The 21,883-nt window shown below is 45.4% G+C and overlaps 1 protein-coding gene across 4 annotated transcripts in view; it reads left to right on the top strand.

The window, feature by feature from the left end:
* The window catches only part of LOC141070992 (uncharacterized), a 131,081-nt gene extending 120,810 nt beyond the window's left edge, over positions 1–10,271 (top strand). For all 4 annotated transcript variants that reach the window (XM_073559591.1, XM_073559589.1, XM_073559592.1 and 1 more), the window contains exon 7: positions 5,550–10,271. In XM_073559591.1, the coding sequence (XP_073415692.1) occupies positions 5,550–8,794 (3,245 nt within the window). In that variant the 3' untranslated portion in view covers positions 8,795–10,271. The remainder of the gene's footprint in view (positions 1–5,549) is intronic.
* The last annotated feature ends 11,612 nt before the right edge of the window (positions 10,272–21,883 follow it).

Consider the following 21,883-nt stretch of genomic DNA (forward strand, 5'->3'; position numbering starts at 1 on the left):
CTTTGCTCCCCAAGTAAATCTTCTAAATCCCGAAGATCACTCATGGCCTCAGAAGTGTAACTTTTCGCATGAAGCTTTTTTCAAAAGGAGTTTCCATGAAAATAGCTGTAGATCTTTCAAGGCTGTGAAATAATTAAATGCATTAGTTGGTGCAAATGTCAGACCCTTCTCCAGGACCTCCACCTGCACCTCAGAAAGTATATGGGTCGAGAGAATGAGTACCTGTAAATCGCCCTGGGAACCAGCCTTGGCCACTCCTGCCCCCGACGCCTTATTTTTGGAAGACTGTCTAGTTTCAATTTTCTTGGAAGAGATAGGTTTGGGCTTGCCACTGGGTCCCACATTCACAGGAATAGGATCCTCATCTGTTATGAATGAGTCACCGAAGGAGGAAAAAACAAAAATACAAGCTAAGTCCAGAAAACCGGAGAGGTTGGTAGCTATCGGATTGCAGACCCCTGATCCTATCCACAACAACTAACAGTAGCCGTGGGGGGTTCCTACGATGCCCTAGACCCCTCGATCACAGCCGGAGAGCTAAATAGGCCTAAAGAAAGAAAGGGGAAATCTAAACTGCCCCAGAGCAGACCCCAAAGCAATAGGCAGCCCCCCAACATATAATGACGGTGAAGCAAGATGAAAACACTAACACAGATAGAAAGATAGGTTGAGCAAACGATGGGGCCCAAGCTAACTAAAAAGGACAGGATAGAAAAGCTGCTGTCTGCAATCCATAAAAAACCCTACCAAAAAATGTCCCAACCGTCTGATAGGAAAAACAGGCCCTGAAGTCGCTAGGACTTTAAAAAGACTATATCAACACTCAGGTAAATTCTGAAGACAGAGCAAAGAGACAAACTGATCAGAGACAAAAATGGAACTCAGCACACCCCCGACCGGGGATGGCTGAACTCCAAAAAAACAAGGTAAACAAAACAAAACTAATAAGTTCAATAGCAGAGCAAAAACTTATCTTTGGGAAGCAGGAATCAGACTGGTCTCCCAAGAATCCAGCAGAGAAATCACCAGCGACTCAGAAGGGCGTCGGCTGCCTTATATCCAGTCAGAATTTCCTGTTACCCAGTCATCATCTACCAGATCAGGTGTTTGGTAATCAGCCTCACTACCTTCCTTCACCAGAAGAGGGAGTTCATCAGACATCGACGGTGAAGGGGAAAATGAACTCACAACAGTACCTCCCCCTTGAGGAGGGGTCACCAAACCCTCATCCACGCCACCAGGGCGATCAGGATGGGCCCAATGAAAGGCACGAACCAATCTTTCGGCATGAATATCGGATGCAGGGACCCAAGAATTATCCTCCTGGCCATAACCCTTCCATTTAACCAAATACTGGAGTCTCCGTCTAGCCAGGCAAGAATCCAGTATCTTCTCAAGCTCATATTCCACATTACCTTCAACTAAATTGAAAAGTCGACCCTTGGGAAATTTACACCCAGGGCTCAGCTCAATTGCACAGTCATAACTCCTATGAGGAGGCAAAGACGCAGACTCATTCTCACTAAATACATCATAATAATCAGCCAAATAGTCAGGAACATCATGCGACTGGGGAGAGGTGGAGAAAACAGGAGCATCACTAAGGGGACACCGACAACCAAAACTCACCACAGACACAGATTTCCAATCCAAAACTGGATTATGGATTTGCAACCAGGGAAACCCCAGAACAATGGTATCATGCAAATTATGCAACACCAAAAATCTGCAATTCTCTTGATGGTCTGGGGCGACCCGCATTATCACCTGGGTCCAAAACTGAGGTTTATTCTTCGCCAAAGGAGTAGCATCAATACCCCTCAAAGGGATAGGCGTCCGCAGAGGTGTCATAGGAAATCCACAACGTTTAGCAAAATCCAAGTCCATCAGGTTCAGAGCTGCTCCCGAATCCACAAAAGCCTTGGCGGAAAATGTGGACAGGGAGCAGATCAGAGTAATTGCCAGAAGAAACTTAGGTTGAACACCACCCACAGCAAATGTGTGTGCAAAACGTTTCTCGTTTAGGGCAGTCAAATAATATGCGAGGCATCACCACAGAAGAAACAGCTTATTACGCCTTCAGAACTCCTGATGTTGCGCCCTAGACAAAACTCTATCACATTGCATATGTTCACACATTTGTTCAACAGGTGGCAACACCTCTCGTGCGGTTTTGCGTTCACGCAAACGCCGATCAACCTGAATGGCTAATGACATAGAATCGTCAAGACCAGAGGGAACAGAAAATCCCACCATAGTATCTTTTACGGTTTCTGACAAACCCTTCCGAAAGAGCTGCCAAGGCACCATCATTCCAGGTAGTAAGGACCGCCCACTTTCGGAATTTTTGACAGTACAACTCTGCAGAATCCCGACCCTGGCTCAATGCCACCAGGGCCTTTTCAGCCTGATCAATAGCATTAGGTTCATCATACAACAACCCCAAGGCTTGAAAATATGCGTTCACATTAGTAAGAATAGGATCATCAGGTTTCAAAGAAAACGCCCAATCCTGGGGATCGCCGCGCAGCAAAGAGATGACAATTTTAACCTGCTGCGCGGAGCTCCCCGACGAGTTAGGCTTCAAGGCAAAAAATAATTTACAATTCTTAAAATTCAAAAATTTAGACCGATCCCCAAAAAACACATCAGGAGTAGGGATCTTTGGTTCAGCAGCATGTGAATGAGCAAGATAGGCGGAAATTCCCCGCACTTCAGCAGTGAGCTGCTCCACACAATCAGACAATTGCTTCATCTCCATTGAGAAAGAAAAAAATATTCCCCCTACGGCCTCAGAGACATAGAGGAAAAAATATACACAAAAAAAATAAAAAATTCTGACAAACTTTTTTTTTTTTTTTTACAATTCTTTCCTGCTATTGAGTACCCTAGGATCTGCGGTATGGCTGGTGATTCCGTTATGAATGAGTCACCGAAGGAGGAAAAAACAAAAATACAAGCTAAGTCCAGAAAACCGGAGAGGTTGGTAGCTATCGGATTGCAGACCCCTGATCCTATCCACAACAACTAACAGTAGCCGTGGGGGTTCCTACGATGCCCTAGACCCCTCGATCACAGCCGGAGAGCTAAATAGGCCTAAAGAAAGAAAGAGGAAATTAAACTGCCCCAGAGCAGACCCCAAAGCAATAGGCAGCCCCCAACATATAATGACGGGTGAAGCAAGATGAAAACACTAACACAGATAGAAAGATAGGTTGAGCAAACGATGGGGCCCAAGCTAACTAAAAAGGACAGGATAGAAAAGCTGCTGTCTGCAATCCGTAAAAAAACCCTACCAAAAAAGTCCCAACCGTCTGATAGGAAAAACAGGCCCTGAAGTCGCTAGGACTTCAAAAAGACTATATCAGCACTCAGGTAAATTCTGAAGACAGAGCAAATAGACAAACTGATCAGAGACAAAAATGGAACTCAGCACACCCCCGACCGGGGATGGCTGAACTCCAAAAAAACAAGGTAAACAAAACAAAACTAATAAGTTCAATAGCAGAGCAAAAACTTATCTTTGGGAAGCAGGAATCAGACTGGTCTCCAAGAATTCAGCAGAGAAATCACCAGCGACTCAGAAGGGCGTCGGCTGCCTTATATCCAGTCAGAATTTCCTGTTACCCAGTCATCATCTACCAGATCAGGTGTTTGGTAATCAGCCTCACTACCTTCCTTCACCAGAAGAGGGAGTTCATCAGACATCGACGGTGAAGGGGAAAATGAACTCACAACACTCATCATGGGTAGATAAATTCGAACGCATGGATGGTGATCTGGAGAAAGAGGTGTTTCTAGATTTTGAGCGAGAGCGACCAAGCCCGCTCCGCCATCTATAAACCCTGGACAACTGTTTGTCCTCTGTCTCTTTTAAAATTTTTTGCCTTTGTGGACTGAATGTCCTGGGCCCATTTTTGCAATTCAATATCAATTTGGTTGTTAAATTTTTTAAGGGCATCACTTGACATGTCCTTTGACAAAAAGTAAGTGTCAGTTCAAAATCTTACCAGAGGAGGAGGAGGGGAACGTCTGGCAGTGACCCCCGACGCGCGTTTCGCGGCGCAAGCCAGCCGCTTTATCAAGGAGATAGTAACCACATCTCACCAGGACTTCAAACGTGATTTACTATGCCACGTGCCCTTGTCCCAAAATATACGTGGGTCTGACAACAAGACAGCTTAGGATCCGAGTGCGTGAGCATGTGCGGGACATTGGCGCAGCCAGGACGGTATCCGACATTGGGGATCTGAAAACTATTCCCCGACATTTCAGATCATGTCATAACAGTGATGCGACCCTGTTGAAGATTAGAGGGATTGATGCTCCCCCATGGGGATTAGGGGTGGTGACAACAAAAAAATCTTGTCACAGATGAAAGTTAGGTGGATCGTTCAACTTGGCACCATGACCCCCAACTGACACTTACTTTTTGTCTTTCATTGGTGTCTGCTCTTGCTTGTGCTGAGATCCCTTGCACCTTAAGGATCTCTCTATTACTTTGATCTTTGCTCAGGGAATGTATCTGAAGTAATTTGAGCCACATGGCCATTATCTTTTTTGCAGGGTGGCATTACATTTTTGGGCTTTCACTTTTTAGGCATGATGTTTAGAACATACATATGAGGATATTATTTCCATCTTGGATGGACGAGGGGTTGTCCGGGTGTGTGTTCATCTGCATTGCATTGGCACTTCAATATGACCTTGTGCACTTTTTGTATGATATTTAATAATAAAAATTATTGATATTTTTGTAATTATCATTTGGCTCCCCTTCTTCTCTGGTGTTTATTGTTAATTGCTTTGTATACACACTCCATGTCTGCTCTCCATCAGATAACCTGCTTCAATTAACTGTTCACAGCAGGGTGAGTAGGCAGTGATCCAAAGTCCCCAACCTTTGACATTTAAATGTATGGATATTTCTAGTTTGATTTCTTTACCTGTTTAAATTGAATGGATTATTATCGACAACCGGTGAGAATTTCATGTCAGTAGCACCTTTAGAAATATATTTACTCAGAAAAGAAGAGGACTTGAACACTAGTGCCATCTATTGGAAGTAGAAATCCTATAAGTCAATAGCAATTGTTTAACGAGCCTTGCCATATGACTTAGGATAAAAGCAAAACCAGAATCTCAATTTGCAGACACAATGTTTTGGTTTACTGCCCCACATCAGTGCACAGCATGAAATCTGATTTGGCTGCATGAGAGGCTTCTGACTGGGATCTAAGAGTAACATTTCACTTTGTGGGGAGTGGCATGCCTGGCACTCAAAACAATTGGTAAAAGGCACAATGAAATATTACCCTTTGGGGAAGATAGGTTCAACAGAAATGGAAATAACTGAAAAAGCGTAAACCGGTAACATATCATCATACTCAATTAATCCCATCTTTGTGAACTACTGCTTGTGTCAGTTGATAATTGAATTGAATTGCATTGCAATTTGTATGGAAATGTTATGAAGCATATAATATAAATTAACTTATTTTCAATGCATTTTTATTTAAAAATAATAAAATAAGTTTTATTCTTGGCAGATGACTGTACAAGGAACTCAGAGGGATATCTGATATTTACAGATGAAAATGGTGTCACAAATACATGTGAAGAAAGCGCCATTATCCCAGATACACCTCAGGCACTTCTCAGGAAAAAATTGTCACCTTCTCAACAGGTCTTTTCTTCTGCTTCAGCAAAGACCAATATGCAAAACAAATGTCACATAAGGGTTGCTGAACATGAAATTACTCATATAGGGGAGAAACCATGTTCATGTTCAGAATATGGGAAATGTTTTAATCGGAAAGCAAATATTGTTACACATCAAAGAATTCATGTAGGAGATATAAAATTTTCAAGTTCAGAATGTGGCAAACAAAGCGAGAAATCCAAACTTGTTATAGATCAGGGAATTAACACGCAAAAGAAGCCATTTTCCTGTTCAGACTGTGGAAAACGTTATAACAAGAACATAGTGGATAAACCATTTTTAAGTTCAGAATGTGGGAAACCTAGTGAGAGATCGAAACCTGTTACAGATCAGGAAATTAGCATGGGAGAGAAGTCATTTTCTTGTTCAGACTGTGGGAAATGTTATAATAAAAAATCCAAACTTGATAAACATCAAAGAATTCACACAGATGATAAAGCATTTTCAAGTTCAGAATGTGGGAAACCTGATGAGAAATCCAAACATGTTACAGATCAGGAAATTATCACGGGAAAGAAGCCATTTTCATGTTCAGATTGTGGGAAATGTTATAATAAGAAATTTAAACTAGATACACATTGGAGAATTCACACAGATGATAAAGCATTTTCAAGTTCAGAACGGGGGAATCCTAGCGAAAAAGCCAAACCTGTTACAGATCAGGAAATTAGCATGGGAGAGAAGCCATTTTCTTGTTCAGACTGCGGGAAATGTTATAATAAAACATCCAAACTTGATAAACATCAGAGAATTCACACAGATGATAAAGCATTTTCAAGTTCAGAACGTGAGAAATCCATACCTGCTACAAATCAGGGAACTAACACATCAGATGTGCCAGTTTCATGTTCAGACTGTGGCAAACGCTATAATAAGAAATCCAAACTTGTTATACATCAGAGAAATCACACAGGGGAAAAGCCATTTTCTTGTACAGAATGTGGGAAATGTTTTAATTGGAAACATAGTGTTGTTAGACATCAGAGAATGCACACAGGCGAAAATCTAATTCCATGTTCAGATTGTGGGAAATTATTTAAACATAAATCAAATCTTGTTACACATCAGAGAATTCACACAGGGGAGAAGCCATTTTCATGTACAGAATGTGGGAAATGTTTTAATTGGAAACAAACACTTGTTACACATCAGAGAATTCACACAGGGGAGAAGCCATTTTCATGTACAGAATGTGGGAAATGTTTTAATTGGAAACAAACACTTGTTACACATCAGAGAATTCACACAGGGGAGAAGCCATTTTCATGTACAGAATGTGGGAAATGTTTTAATTGGAAACAAAATCTTGTTACACATCAGAGAATTCACACAGGGGAGAAGCCATTTTCATGTACAGAATGTGGGAAATGTTTTAATTGGAAACAAACACTTGTTACACATCAGAGAATTCACACAGGGGAGAAGCCATTTTCATGTACAGAATGTGGGAAATGTTTTGCGCAGAAAACAACTCTTGTGAAACATCAAAGAATTCACACAGGTGATAAAGCATTTTCAAGTTCAGAATGTAGGAAACCTAGCGAAAAAGCCAAGCTTGTCACAGATGAGGAAAGTAACACGGCAGAGAAGCTATTTTTATGTTCAGAGTGTGGGAAATGTTATAATAAAAAATCCAAACTTGATAAACATCAGATAATTCACACAGATGATAAAGCATTTTCAAGTTCAGAATGTGGGAAGCCTACAGATAAATCCAAACTTGTAATAGATCACGAAATTATTACGGGAAAGAAGCCATTTTCATGTTTAGATTGTGGGAAATGTTATAATAAGAAATTTAAACTTGATACACATCAGAGAATTCACACAGATGATAAAACATATTCAAGTTCAGAATGTGGGCAACCTAGTGAGAAATCCAAACTTGCTACACAGGAAATTATCATGGGAGATAAGCCATTTTCATGTTCAGACTCTGGGAAATGTTATAATAAGAAATACAAACTTGATACACATCAGAGAATTCATATAGATGATAAAGCATTTTCAAGTTCAGAATGTGGGAAACCAAGCGAAAAAGCCAAACTTGTTACAGAACAGGAAATTAACACGGGAGAGAAGTCATTTTCTTGTTTATATTGTGGGAAATGTTATAAGAAAAAATCCAAACTTGATAAACATCAGAGAATACACACAGATGATAAAGCATTTTCAGGTATAGAATGTGGGAAACCTAGTGAGAAATCCAAACTTGTTACAGATCAGGAATGTAACACAGGAGAGAAGCCATTTTCTTGTTTAGATTGCGGGAAATGCTATAATAAAAAATCCAGACTTGATAAACATGAGAGAATTCACTCAGATGAAAAAGCATTTGGAAGTTCAAAACCTAGTGACAAATCCAAAATTGTCACAGATCAGGAAATTACCATGCAAGAGAAGCCATTTTCATGTTTAGACTGCGGGAAATGTTATAATAAGAAATCCAAACTTGATACACATCAGAGAATTCATACAGATGTTAAAGCATTTTCAAGTTCAGAATGTGAGAAACTTAGCGAAAAAGCCAAACTTGTTACAGATCAGGAAATTAACACGGGAGAGAAGTCATTTTCTTGTTTAGATTGTGGGAAATGTTATAAGAAAAAATCCAAACTTGATAAACATCAGAGAACTCACACAGATGATAAAACATTTTCAAGTATAGAATGTGGGAGACCTAGTGAGAAATACAAACTTGTTGCAGATCAGGAAATTAACACAGGAGAGAAGCCATTTTGTTTAGATTGTGAGAAATGTTATAAGAAATCCAAACTTGAGACACGTGAGAGGATTCACACTGGGGAGATACCATTTTCATGTACTGTATGTGGAAAATGTTTTGATCAGAAAACAAATGTTACTCCTCAGGGAATTCAAACATATGATAAAGCATTTTCAAGTTCACAATGTGGGAAACCTAAGGAGAAATCCAAACTTGATAAACATCAGAGAATTCACACAGGGGAGAAGCCATTTTCATGTACAGAATGCGGGAAATGTTTTGCTTGGAAAAGAAATCTTGTTGAACATCAGAGAATGCACACAGGGGGGAAACCATTTTCTTGTTAAGAATGTGGAAAATGTTTTAATGGGAAACATTGTTCCTAGACATCATCAGAGAATGAACACAAGTGAAAAGCAATTTTCAGCTCTGTGAAAACCAATCTGGGGCTGGAGTACATAGGAGACCATGATTTTTATAAACCGCACATACATTATTTGCCCCTCACACACATGATTCTCACTAATGGATTATAATACAGCATGATTCCACTACAGCGTTTCTCAATAAAGTATGGTGCCACTACTATGCTCTCAATACAGTATATAGAGTACATAGCAATTGATATACATCAACTAGAAATAGTTAATTACACCACTTAAGGAGTATGTGATATATATCTGCTAAACAGATGAATGGTAGACCAATCAGAAAATGACTTGATCCAAAAGGAACATGTGCAACATAAGTGAAAGGCTAAAATACCTTTATTATTATGAGTGAAGATAGCACTACAAAGAGGTGCCCGCACTTGTAATGACCAGAAAAATTACAATATATTATATTACACATTAAATACAATACATATGATTAAACACCGAACCACCAGGTATATTGGAGATGGGTACATATGGTTCCATTATGTAAACACCAAAGTAAATCATACAGTACTTCATTTGAAAAAGGAGAAGGGAGGGAGACAGAGCTGTGTGAGGAGTTTTTTAGAGTGTCCTACAGGGACCGATGTATAAGATAGAGGTAAATGTCAGTAGACACTCTTCTTTTGATCTTAAGTTTTGTGTTCTCTTCTGGTTCAAGCTCTCATTACAGTGTCGGGCCCCCAGTACAGCCTCCATTACAGTATAATGCCCTCTATATTTCCACCAATATAGTATGATGCCACTACCATCCCTCCAAAACAGCGTGATACCCTCACAGTTCCCACAAATATAGTATGAGGCTACCAATATGTGTCTCAATGCAGTGTGATGTGCTCACCAAATGCAATATGATGCTTTCAAAAAGGGCCCCTTAATTCAGTAAGGTTGTCCCACAGTGCACCTCGACACAACATGGTGCCTCTCCATGCACAGAAAATTGTACTGCCCCCCAAAAATTATTCACCAACTTCCTTTTCTACTTTGCACTTTTCCAGCCTGTGCTGCATATGAAAAGAAGCTCTGAGTAGCAGTCTCTGTCTGCTGAGCCAGAACTGAGGCGCACCAGGTGAATGGTAGAGCTCCACCATTGTGTTTAATTTTATCTGTATTTTGTAATTGCAAATACCATTGAATTTGGGACACCGGGTAAGGGCATGGCTGTTTGACCTTCTTTCCAGATCAGAGGTTCTGAAGTGGCCACATATTATGCCTCCATTGGCAGTACACCATTGATTAATTCCAGTTTAGAATCAAATAACTGCCTCGGCAACTATCCCAATTACGTGCAGTAGCGTCTCCCCACAAAGTAGTACAGATAGTCATTGGACAAACCCTTTCAAGCTTCTTGTCAATCATTATTAAACATCTGGTTTGAAATCCTGTATCTTGGTGTTTTGAGCTTTGTTCTTTACATGTTATGATATTACCATAGAATCTGAAGAGTTGATGGAGATCTGGTAGGGATTTTTATACAAATAGTCAAGGGATAATTACAGTGGAAAAGTGATGGTTTAACTAGTTAATCCGTTTTCTTAGTCCTGTCAGCAGCAAAACACATGGGAAATTCTTCACTCTGTTAGCCCATAGTACAGGCGGAAGTGACTCCTGTACATTATTAAATGTGCTCCAAAGTTACCTCTGTAGTTTAAACTTTTGTTAACAGGCTAAGAATGTTATAGGAGGAAGCTCTTGAAGCTGATGGGAAAATGAGAAAACAGAATAAATTCAAAATCATCACTTCCCTTATAACAGCACAACTTGTGGGGATGCAGCAAGCAAATAAATCCCTAAGGCCTTCTTCAGACTCCTGTGTTGGTTCACATACTCAAAAAATGCTTACGTGTGTCATCAGTGTTTTCGTTTCATTAGTGTGTCAGTTTTTGTCGTTCATGTTACATCAGTCATTTTAACATATGGGTAAACAAATTATATATATAAAAGTGTGTGTATCAGCCACGCCCACTCCACATAGCAACCAATCACTAAGCATCTTTACACCAGAGCTGTTTAAAAGAAGCTGAGCTGTGATTGGTTGCTATGAGCAACAGTTTTCCTTGTAGACAGTTGTGGTAACTGAGGCCTATTATTCTTATCATTTCTATGGTGTTATCGTCCTTCTGTAAAGCTGGAAATAACACAATTTATTACCGTGCTGACACAGATCACCCTCTGACACAAATTTTAAAAAACTGACCGTCACATCCAAATATAGACTAGGCGTGAACCCTCTGACACAGAATGCAGGGGGAGCCCAGTAACACACAGGATAGGATTATATACGCAGATCAGCAGACAGTATCACATGATAGGATTAGATACACGGCTCAGCAGTCAGTATCACACATGATAGGATTAGATACACAGCTCAGCAGTCAGTATCACACATGATAGGATTAGATACACAGCTCAGCAGACAATAATATACAGGATAGGGGTTTACATGCACAGATCAGCAGACAGTATCACACATGATAGGATTAGATACACAGCTCAGCAGTCAGTATCATACATGATAGGATTAGATACAAAGCTCAGCACACAGTATCACACAGGATAGGATTAGATACATAGCTCAGCAGTCAGTATCACACAGGATAGGGGATTAGATACACAGATCAGCAGACAGTATCACACATGATAGGATTAGATACACAGCCCAGTATAACAGGATAGGATTAGATACACAGCTCAGGAGACAGTATCACACAGGATAGGATTAGATACACAGATCAGCAGACATTATCACATGATAGGATTAGGTACACAGCTCAGCAGTCAGTATCACACATGATAGGATTAGATACACAGCTCAGCAGTCAGTATCACACATGATAGGAATAGATAAACAGCTCAGCAGACAGTATCACACAAGATAGGATTAGATACACAGCACAGCAGACAGTATCATACATGATAGGATTAGATACACAGCTCAGCAGTCAGTATCACACAGGACAGGGGATTAGATACACAGATCAGCAGACAGTATCACACATGATAGGATTAGATACACAGCCCAGTATCACAGGATAGGATTAGATACACGGCTCAGCAGACAGTATCACACGGGGTAGGATTAGATACACGTTTCAGCACAGTATCACACGGGATAGGATTAGATACACGGCTCAGCAGACAGTATCACACAGGATAGGATTAGCTACACGGCTCAGCAGACAGTATCACATGGGATAGGATTAGATACACAGCTCAGCAGACAATATCACGGTAGTATTAGATACACAGCTCAGCAGACAGTGTCACACAGGATAGGATTAGATGCACAGCTCAGCAGACAGTATGACAGGATAGGATTAGATACACAGCCCAGTATCACACAGGATAGGATTAGATACACAGATCAGACAGTATCACACAGGATAGGATTAGATACACAGCCCAGTATCACACAGGATAGGATTAGATACACGATTCAGCAGTCAGTATCACACAGGATAGGATTAGATACACAGGTCAGCAGTTAGTATCACACAGGATAGGATTAGATACACGGCTCAGCAGACAACAGGATAGGATTAGATACACGGCTCAGCAGACAGTATCACACGGTAGGATTAGATAAACGGCTCAGCAGACTATCCCACAGGAGAGGATTAGATACATGGCTCAACAGAGTATCAAGATAAGATTAGACACAGGATAGGATTTGATACACGGTTCAGCAGATGGTATCACACAGGATAGGATTAGCTACACGGCTCAGCAGACAGTATCACACGGGATAGGATTAGATACACAGCTCAGCAGACAGTAACACACGGGATAGGATTAGATAAAAGCTCAGCAAGAGGATGTGCCAAAGGAGAGGACATTTTCATTCCAAGAATTCCCCTCATTCCATTTGATTTGCCTTTTGATTTTGAATACCTCCAGTTTCCACATAGACTGGCATTTGCAATGTCCATTAACAAGGTGTTAGGGCTGGTAGAACGCAACAAATAATAAAAGATGGTAATGAGGTGCGTTTGCAGCCCGGGGTCCACCGCGCAGAGATGGTAGACTGCTGCTCGGTAACGGCGGACAGAAACTGGCGGTATAGCAAACACACTCGGGTTAACTTTACTTAGTGAATAGGAGGCGGTCCCTGTTGCTTCACAGGGCCGCGATACTGCAGAGTGAACGCTAGTGTTTTGGTCACAGGACACGGGGGTTAGAGTCCTTTTAGACCCTTTAGCGTTCGGTGCCGCAACTGCAATGCCAGGGAGAGACCCTTACTGAACGCTGTGCCCTGTTAACAGACACGGTACAGCTGATAGGTGAATACCGCACGAAGTACGTACAGCATAGCTCTGGCGGACGCCACTAACCAGCCTAAGCTTTGGTCTGGAAAACGCATCAATGGCGCACAGCGCTGCTCTGACATGTCGCTGAACGTGCAGTACCGTAGTGCCTAATGTAGTGTGGCACACACTGGCGCTAACGTGATAGGAGCTGGGAGCACTGCGGCGCTAGGCAGTGCCACTACTCGGCGCTGACTCTAAACCCTACTAACATGCGTATTCAGAGGGAAGAGGTTTCATAATGAGTCAGTCAGCGGTTCACAAGCATCCATCATCACACACACCACTACAAATTACAGACTACTAGCGCACAGCCGTGCGATCCTTTTATAGGCGCAGCCTTCCGGGACCTTCCTGATGGCCCAAACCAGAGCTGCTTGAGGAATTGAGCATGTGACCCCCCCCCCGACCTCTAATGAGAGGTCGTCCCAAGGGCATGCTCAGAAGGCTGCAAAAAGGACAGCCTCTGGAGCTGCTTGCTGCTGGCTAGTGCGGATTGCCAAAGCTGACCCAGAGGTGGCAGCAGCAGCAACCAACCTGACAACACTAGTCTGAGCAAGACACTGGGAACGACATCTTTGCTGAGCAGGCTCCTCTGGGACTGAATGGGAGACCACAGAAGGCAAGGCATGAGATTCTTCCTGTGCAGAGGCAGGAATCTGACTCCTAAGGCTATGTGCACACGATGCGGATTTTGCTGCGGATCCGCATCTTTTCTGGCCCTGCGGGTCCGTAGCAGAATCTGCTGCCTTGTACAGTACCATTTTATTCTATGCAAAATGGAAACCGCAGTGCACATGATGCTGAATTTTCCATGCGGATTTGCTGCGGTTTCTAATCCGCAGAAAGACTTGACATGTCAGTTCTTTTCTGCGGATTCCGCTGCGGTTTGCCATCTCCTCCATTGTAGAGGTGATAAACCGCAGGGCAAACCCGCAGGCTAATCCGCAGATAAACCGCAGGTCTTTTGACCTGTGGATTTTGCCAAATCCGCGTGGAAAAATCTGCAGACCAATCCGCAGCGTGTGCACATAGCCTTACACAAGGCTCAGGGACAGTCCTTGAAACTAATAGGGTTCGATTTGCAATCTTCATGCTTTTCTCATGGTCAGCTTTACGTGGTCTGTTCAAGAGTTGGAACTGCCAAAAATCTGTTCATCTTTGCATCGAAAGGAAAATCCAAAAATTTTGTATATCAAAAGGCTCTTGAATGAGTTGAAAATAAAATACTATCAATACTTGGGTAATCGTTTAGTTAATATGTGTTGCAAATCTGTAGCGTTGAGTATATGATGTGAATGTTATTATGTGCAATATAATCATTATAATTTGTTATGACGAACCACATTTAGTTGCTATGCCTGGGCAATGCCAGGCTCTTCAGCTAGTTAATTATAAAGCTTCTATCCTTTGCAATGTTAAACAGGGACTGCGCACATATGCCGTTAGTGATTTTCATGGAACCATAGACTTATATTGGCCATTTTCATCTGTGCTGCCAGAAAAAAAACAGACATGTCTCCATAAAATTTGGACATATTCATGATCTAAAAAGCAAAAAGACCGCCGTGAGTAGCACTATAGACTATAATGGATACTCATGAAAATTACAGATAGAACACGTATATGATACACAGGCGTCTGAATAAGGCCTCGACGAAAGACCAAGTGCACACATCTCAAAACTGACAACCAAAGGTTTTATTATATTTTTTTTCAAGCTAGATGTTTTATAAAGGTAATTGTAGAGATCTTGCACTACTTTACAAGAACTCCACTGAGAATTTTTGTTGGATAATGCTGTTTACCTGCAGATATAGGGATAACCTGCAGGTAAATAGCATTAGAAAGGTGCTAACCAACATAGTAAAATTGTGGTTCTCGTGAGTAAATGAGTTTAACTCCTACAGAGCCGCATGCTTTCAGTCATACATGCGTGGGAGCATGGCTTCAGAGACAGGTATCTCTACATGATGCACTGCAGAACCTGCTGTCAATCCAAATGTTAGGACGTCGTGCTTACTACAGGTGCAGGTCACTGTTCTGTGAGTGATGACTGTAGTTGTGGTGTCACGCTTGTATGACTGAAAGCCAGCAGTTCAAGTAAGGAATGAGTTAATTTTCTCCAAGAAACTGATCGCTTCCTCGGAACCTTTCTAACACTGTATTAACCGATTAGGCCGGCGTCACACTAGAGAGAAATACGGACAAGTGAGAGGCGTAAAGACCACGCATTGCACACAGACCAATGATTCTCTATGGCTCAGTTCCCAACAGGCATATATTTCTCGGCCGTATTATACGGGTCGAGACAATCACAGCATGCTGCGATTGTCAGCGTACTACGGCCGCAATATGCCAATGCAAGTTTATGGGTGCACAAAAAATACGAATTACACACGGACCAGACGTGTGACTTGCGAGAAATACGCAAGACTTCTCCAGGTGACAGGAAATGGGCCAATCCATTATCAGGAAGCTTAGATATGCTAATTAGCTCAAAAAGCGCTCCAGACATCTCGGAAGAATGCCTCCACGGAGTCCAGCAGCATGTCTCCACCACACATCAATGTGGAGATGTTGATTGTGTTGGTTCAGGAAAGGCCAGAGATTTGGGACCAACGGGATGCCCATTATTCCGACCGGGCCCGAAAAGAGGCGGCATGGAGGTGCATCTGTGGGCAGATGTTCACAGATTTTGGGGAACGGCCACGTGATGAGCAGCAACAAATAAGTAAGTTTGCGCCTTTTTACCCAATCATCTTCAAGGTCATAGCTCAGCATTTTTAGATAGAATCCCTAAAATCCTATACTGTGTATGTAGTTGGTGTGACATCGGCGGCCGTGCCCGCCGATGCCCCTTCAGCGGCGGTGCCCGCCGCAGCGTCCCCTCACCTGCGCACTCCTGTCCACGCGCACTTCCGCTCTGGTCTCCGCTCTGCTGCGGGTAACCGCGCCGGCCTTAGGCCGCGCACGCGCGTTCCCCCGCTCTCTTCTGCTAGTAGGGGGCGTCGCTGAGGGGCGGGTCTGTAGGACGTACTTCCGGGTTCTGGATATATCAGGCGTCCGCTCTATTCTGAGGGCGCCTGGTGATTGTGTGACTTCCCTGCACTCATCGGCCCCATATCTACTCTAGTGAATCCTGCCTGTCCTTCTGCTGTTTTCCCCTGTGTGCTCTGTGCCCTGCTCCACTTCCGTCTGTTTGTCTCTGCCCTGTTTCCCCCTCTCCGATCCTCCTCCTGTGGACTCCTGCCTAGTATTTTCCGCTATCCCGTCCTGCTATCCTTGTTCTGCCTGCCTGTCCATCGAGCCGTCCCTCCTGGTACCGGCTGTCGCGGTTCTGCCCCCTGCGGTCCTGCCCCTAACGATCCCTGTACAGGGGTCGGTCTTCACCAGGTGTGCTCGGCCCAGGGGCTCCTGATGCACGACCCAGAGGGTCCACTCTTGGACGTATTAGACCAGAATTGTCACAGTATCACCAGGCCATGGATCCCGCCGGTGCCGCGGCCGCTACACAAAAGGAATTACTTTTCCTTCGAGAAAATCAGACCCGGATAATGTCCTTTATGAAGTCTATGGACACCCGGCTATCCGCCCTGCAGACCTCAGACCCCGGGCACGCCCCCCTCCTGGTCAGCCTCCAGCAGGAGCTCGCGCAGCAGCGCGACGCTCAATCCCACATCTTAAGTTACATGGCATCCGTGGATGATCGATTGCTTGCTCTGCAATCCTCTGCAGCCGCAGCAACTTCCCCCCGAGACGTAGTCTCTGCCCCGTCTCCCCGTCTGGGTAAACCCCCCAGGTACAGCGGAGACCCTAAGTTATGCCGGGGTTTTCTGAATCAATGCAGGCTACACTTTGAGCTAGCCCCCCTTCAGTATCCTACTGACCGCGCCAAGGTGGCGTTCATTGTGTCCCATCTCGAGGGTGAGGCCCTGTCCTGGGTGAATCCCTTGTGGGAGAGGGATGACCCCATAGTGTCAAGCATTCAGACTTTCTTGGAAACCTTTCGCAAGGTATTCGATGAACCGGGTCGCTTAGCATCCACCACGGAGGCCCTTTTTAACCTCCGCCAGGGTTCCCTTACAGTGGGGCAATACGCCATCCGCTTTCGGACCCTGTCTTCAGAGTTGGGGTGAAACAATGAGGCTCTTGTGGGAGCCTTTTGGAGAGGCCTCTCCAGTAAGATCAAGGATGAGCTTGCCGGGCGAGACACTCCCACCACTCTGGAGGACCTTATTTCGCTGGCCACTCGTATTGATCTACGCTTTCAGGAGCGCGCTCGAGAGGCGGTCGGAGAGAGAAGGTCCTTTAGGCTGTACCAGGCTCCTGTCCCTCGTTTCCCTGCATCTCCTGTTAGTACGGCTCCTGAGCCCATGCAGATTGATCGGGTCAGACTGTCCGAGCAGCGGCGCAGGGAGAGGATGACCAAGGGACTCTGCCTGTACTGCGGAGGGGCCAACCATTTTGTGCGTTCTTGTCCGGAGAAGCCAGAGAGGTCGGGAAATGCCTCCATCTAGGTCAGGTAAGAGAGGACCCCCTAGGTGATCAAAATTCCTCTCTCCCCCTTACCCTTTCAGCTTTGATAATTGCAGGTCGGGAGCGTGGATCTGTGGAGGCGTATGTGGACTCGGGTGCTGCTGGTAATTTCATCCGCCAGGAGGAGGTTGATAAACTCCGGATCCCGGTGAATGTATTGAGGAACCCTCGTGCTATTTCCTCCGTTGATGGTAAACCTTTACCCGGACTCATCACCACGGTTACCGTCGAAGTAGACCTTCAAATCGGAGCACTCCACCTCGAGAGAATAGCCTTTTATGTCCTGCCACAACTAGCCCATGCTGTTCTTCTCCAAATCCTTTTCCCCTGCGGAGTGCAACTACTCCATTGGGGACCGGGAATTGTTGGCCATTAAGATGGCGCTGGAGGAATGGTGATATCTGCTCGAAGGGGCAGTGCATCCCTTTACTATCTTCACGGACCACAAGAACTTGGCCTACCTGCAATCTGCCCAGAGACTCAACTCCAGACAAGCCAGGTGGGCCCTGTATTTTTCCCGTTTTGAGTTTAAGCTCCACTTCCGGCCCGGCAGTAAGAACATCAAAGCTGATGCACTTTCCAGGTCCTTGCAGCCACCTGAAAAGGAGGAGGATCCATCATATATTATCGAGCCGGCTAAAGTTATCTCCGTGGCTCCTGTGAGATTCTCTACTCTTCCGCCTGGCAAGACCTTCGTTCCTTTGAACAAACGTCTGGAAGTGCTGCGCTGGGGGCATTCCTCCAAGGTTGCTGGGCACGTTGGGATTAAGAAGACCCTTTTGCTTCTCTCCCGGTATTACTGGTGGCCCTCTCTCCACCAGGACGCAAAGGACTTTGTAGCCTCCTGCAGGACCTGTGCTCAGAACAAGGTTCCAAGGACTCTGCCCTCCGGTCTCCTTCATCCGTTGCCTGTGCCAGAGGCCCCTTGGCAGCAAATCACAATGGATTTCGTGACTGATCTGCCTCGCTCTGCTGGATGTATTACCATCTTAGTCGTCGCAGACCGCTTCTCCAAGATGGCCCACTTCATTCCCTTGTCCGGACTGCCATCTGCTCCGAAGTTGGCCGAGATCTTTATCCACCAGGTTTTCAGGCTGCATGGTCTTCCTCTACGAATCGTGACCGATCGAGGGGTCCAGTTTACCTCCCGATTCTGGAGGGCTCTCTGTCGGCTCCTGGGCACGTCTCTCGACTTCTCCTCAGCGTATCATCCGCAAACCAATGGCCAAGTGGAATGGATTAATCAAATTTTGACTACCTACTTACGCCACTTTTCTAACGCCCATCAGGATAATTGGGTCTCACTCCTACCTTGGGCAGAATTCGCTCATAATAATCATCCCAGCGAATCAACGTCCAAGACGCCGTTCTTTGTGGTAACTGGGCTAAATCCTGGGGTTCCGTTGCCCTTTTCCGCATCGTCTGGAGTTCCTGCAGCAGATACTCTCGCCAAGGAATTTTCGAAAATTTGGAGGGAGACCAGGGAGGCGCTCGAGGTAGCCAGCATCCGAATTAAGAAACACGCAGACAAGAGACGAAGGGATCTACCCCCATACCATCCCGGGGACAAAGTCTGGCTTTCTACCAAACATCCGCCTAAAAGTCCCTGCTTACAAGTTAAGTCCTCGATACATCGGGCCTTTTGAAGTACTTGGGCGCATTAACGAAGTAGCCTACAAACTGAGGTTGCCGGCATCGCTCCGGGTCCCTAACGCCTTCCATTTCTCGCTCCTTAAACCTGTAGTTCTGAATCGGTTCCAACCAACCTCCATGTCCCCTCCTTCGCCAATTTGTTCGGACGATGTCTTTGAAGTAAAGGACATTTTGGCCATGAAAAGGGTCAAGGGTAAAACTCTTTTTCTTATCGACTGGAAGGGTTTTGGTCCAGAGGAGAGGTCCTGGGAGCCCCGAGAGAATGTCGATGCCCCCCTTATCATGAAAAGATTTCTGACCAACCTCAGAAGGGGAGGACATATGGGGGGGGGTACTGTGACATCGGCGGTGCCCACCGCAGCGTCCCCTCACCTGCGCACTCCTGTCCACGTGCACTTCCGCTCTGGTCTCCGCTCTGCTGCGGGTAACCGCGCCGGCCTTAGGCCGCGCACGCGCGTTCCCCCGCTCTCTTCTGCTAGTAGGGGGCGTCGCTGAGGGGCGGGTCTGTAGGACGTACTTCCGGGTTCTGGATATATCAGGCGTCCGCTCTATTCTGAGGGCGCCTGGTGATTGTGTGACTTCCCTGCACTCATCGGCCCCATATCTACTCTAGTGAATCCTGCCTGTCCTTCTGCTGTTTTCCCCTGTGTGCTCTGTGCCCTGCTCCACTTCCGTCTGTTTGTCTCTGCCCTGTTTCCCCCTCTCCGATCCTCCTCCTGTGGACTCCTGCCTAGTATTTTCCGCTATCCCGTCCTGCTATCCTTGTTCTGCCTGCCTGTCCATCGAGCCGTCCCTCCTGGTACCGGCTGTCGCGGTTCTGCCCCCTGCGGTCCTGCCCCTAACGATCCCTGTACAGGGGTCGGTCTTCACCAGGTGTGCTCGGCCCAGGGGCTCCTGATCCACGACCCAGAGGGTCCACTCTTGGACGTATTAGACCAGAATTGTCACAAATAGCAATGTATGGAATCGTATAGTGATGAAATTCCGCACACCCTACTAGGCCACATGCCTATGAGAAATGTTTTTAAAGTTTATTAATGTCCAAATTCACAAAGTTAAATGTATGTATTTAGTTCACACTGCAGTTGAGGATGTGATGCGACACTGGCGGAGCATCCGCGACCAGTACCGGAGGAAAAGACAGCAGAGGGCCAGGAGTGGGGCATCAGCACCGACCAAGTGCAAATATATTTTGATCGCCTGGCTTTTTTGGCACCAATTATGGATCTCAGACTGTAAGTACAGACATTACACCACATTACACATATGCTATTTAGGGTCAGAGCTAAAAAAATTTTATTTGACATTTAAAAACAGAACCCAGTCCAACCTCACAGAGAGGGAAACAGGGTCGGATACAGAGTCCATTATAGACCCGGTCAGGGAAGGTGAAGAGGTGGCTGGCCCATCCTCGGAGCCTTCCAGCTACAACCCCCAACTTCAACCAGCATCGGCACCAGGATCTGCATCAGTTCCTTTAACAGAACATGACCCTGCAGCTGCACCAGCACCTGGTCGCAATGAGGAACCAGGGAGCAGCAGCCCTACTGGACCTGTGGAGGGCTCCCGCCAGCCTGCCGCCATATCCCGCCATGGGAGACGTCGAAGAGACAACACTGCCTCAGATACCCAGAGGCATGTAGACAATGGTGTTCTCGATTACCTGGCCAGGGCTGCCCTGGATGAGGGTGAAGAGGCTTATTCAAAAAGCCTGGCATGGTACCTCCGTCCTCTAGCCCGTGAGGTGAGGCTACTTGTCCGAGGAGCAATTCAGATCCTAATTGATGCATGCACACACCCCAGTGTATCTTGAGAGGTGGCAGCTCTCACCCCGTAACCGTCTCCGCCTTGCACCACCCCTAGATGTGCCTGCTCAATTAGGATCTGACTTTCCTCCAGCACGTGCGCCTACACCTCACAACATCCCCCCCCCAAACCAACCTTGGCCCCAACAGGCGCAAATTTCGGGCTATAATCAACCTGCCCAATATGGCCACTCCTACAGATCCAGTGTTGGAGGCTGGCCCCCTCCTGGATTTGCTCGACATGGTCATATTGGGGGATATGATGGACGGGCCTACAATCAGTCCCAGGAGTATAATCCTCATTTCTCGTATGGCCACTTCGGCGAGCAGCTACATGACCATGCCCACATATTACCACAGGGCCAAGAGTATCCACTCCAACAGGGTGATGGTCAAGCTGGGAAGACCACCCAACAACAAAGCTGAAGGCCTTCCGCCCTCACCTAAACCCACAAACCAGCAGTTATTGTGACATCGGCTGCCTTGCCCGCCAATGCCCCATCAGCGGCGGCACCCGCCGCAGCCTCTTCTTACCGGCGCTCCTCCACCTGCGCGCTCTCCCATCCTCGCTCCCCCTCTGCTGAGGTCCCATGCGCCGCCCTTAGGCCATGGGCGTGCACCCGACCGCTCTCTTTACCTGGCGGTGGGCGTCGCTGAGGGGCTGGGCTTCGTGACCACTTCCTGGCAAGGTATTTCTG

Source organism: Dendrobates tinctorius, unplaced genomic scaffold (genome assembly GCF_039654945.1).
Source record: "Dendrobates tinctorius isolate UK_male_01 unplaced genomic scaffold, ASM3965494v1 ptg000014l, whole genome shotgun sequence".
In the NCBI taxonomy this organism is placed as follows: domain Eukaryota; kingdom Metazoa; phylum Chordata; class Amphibia; order Anura; family Dendrobatidae; genus Dendrobates; species Dendrobates tinctorius.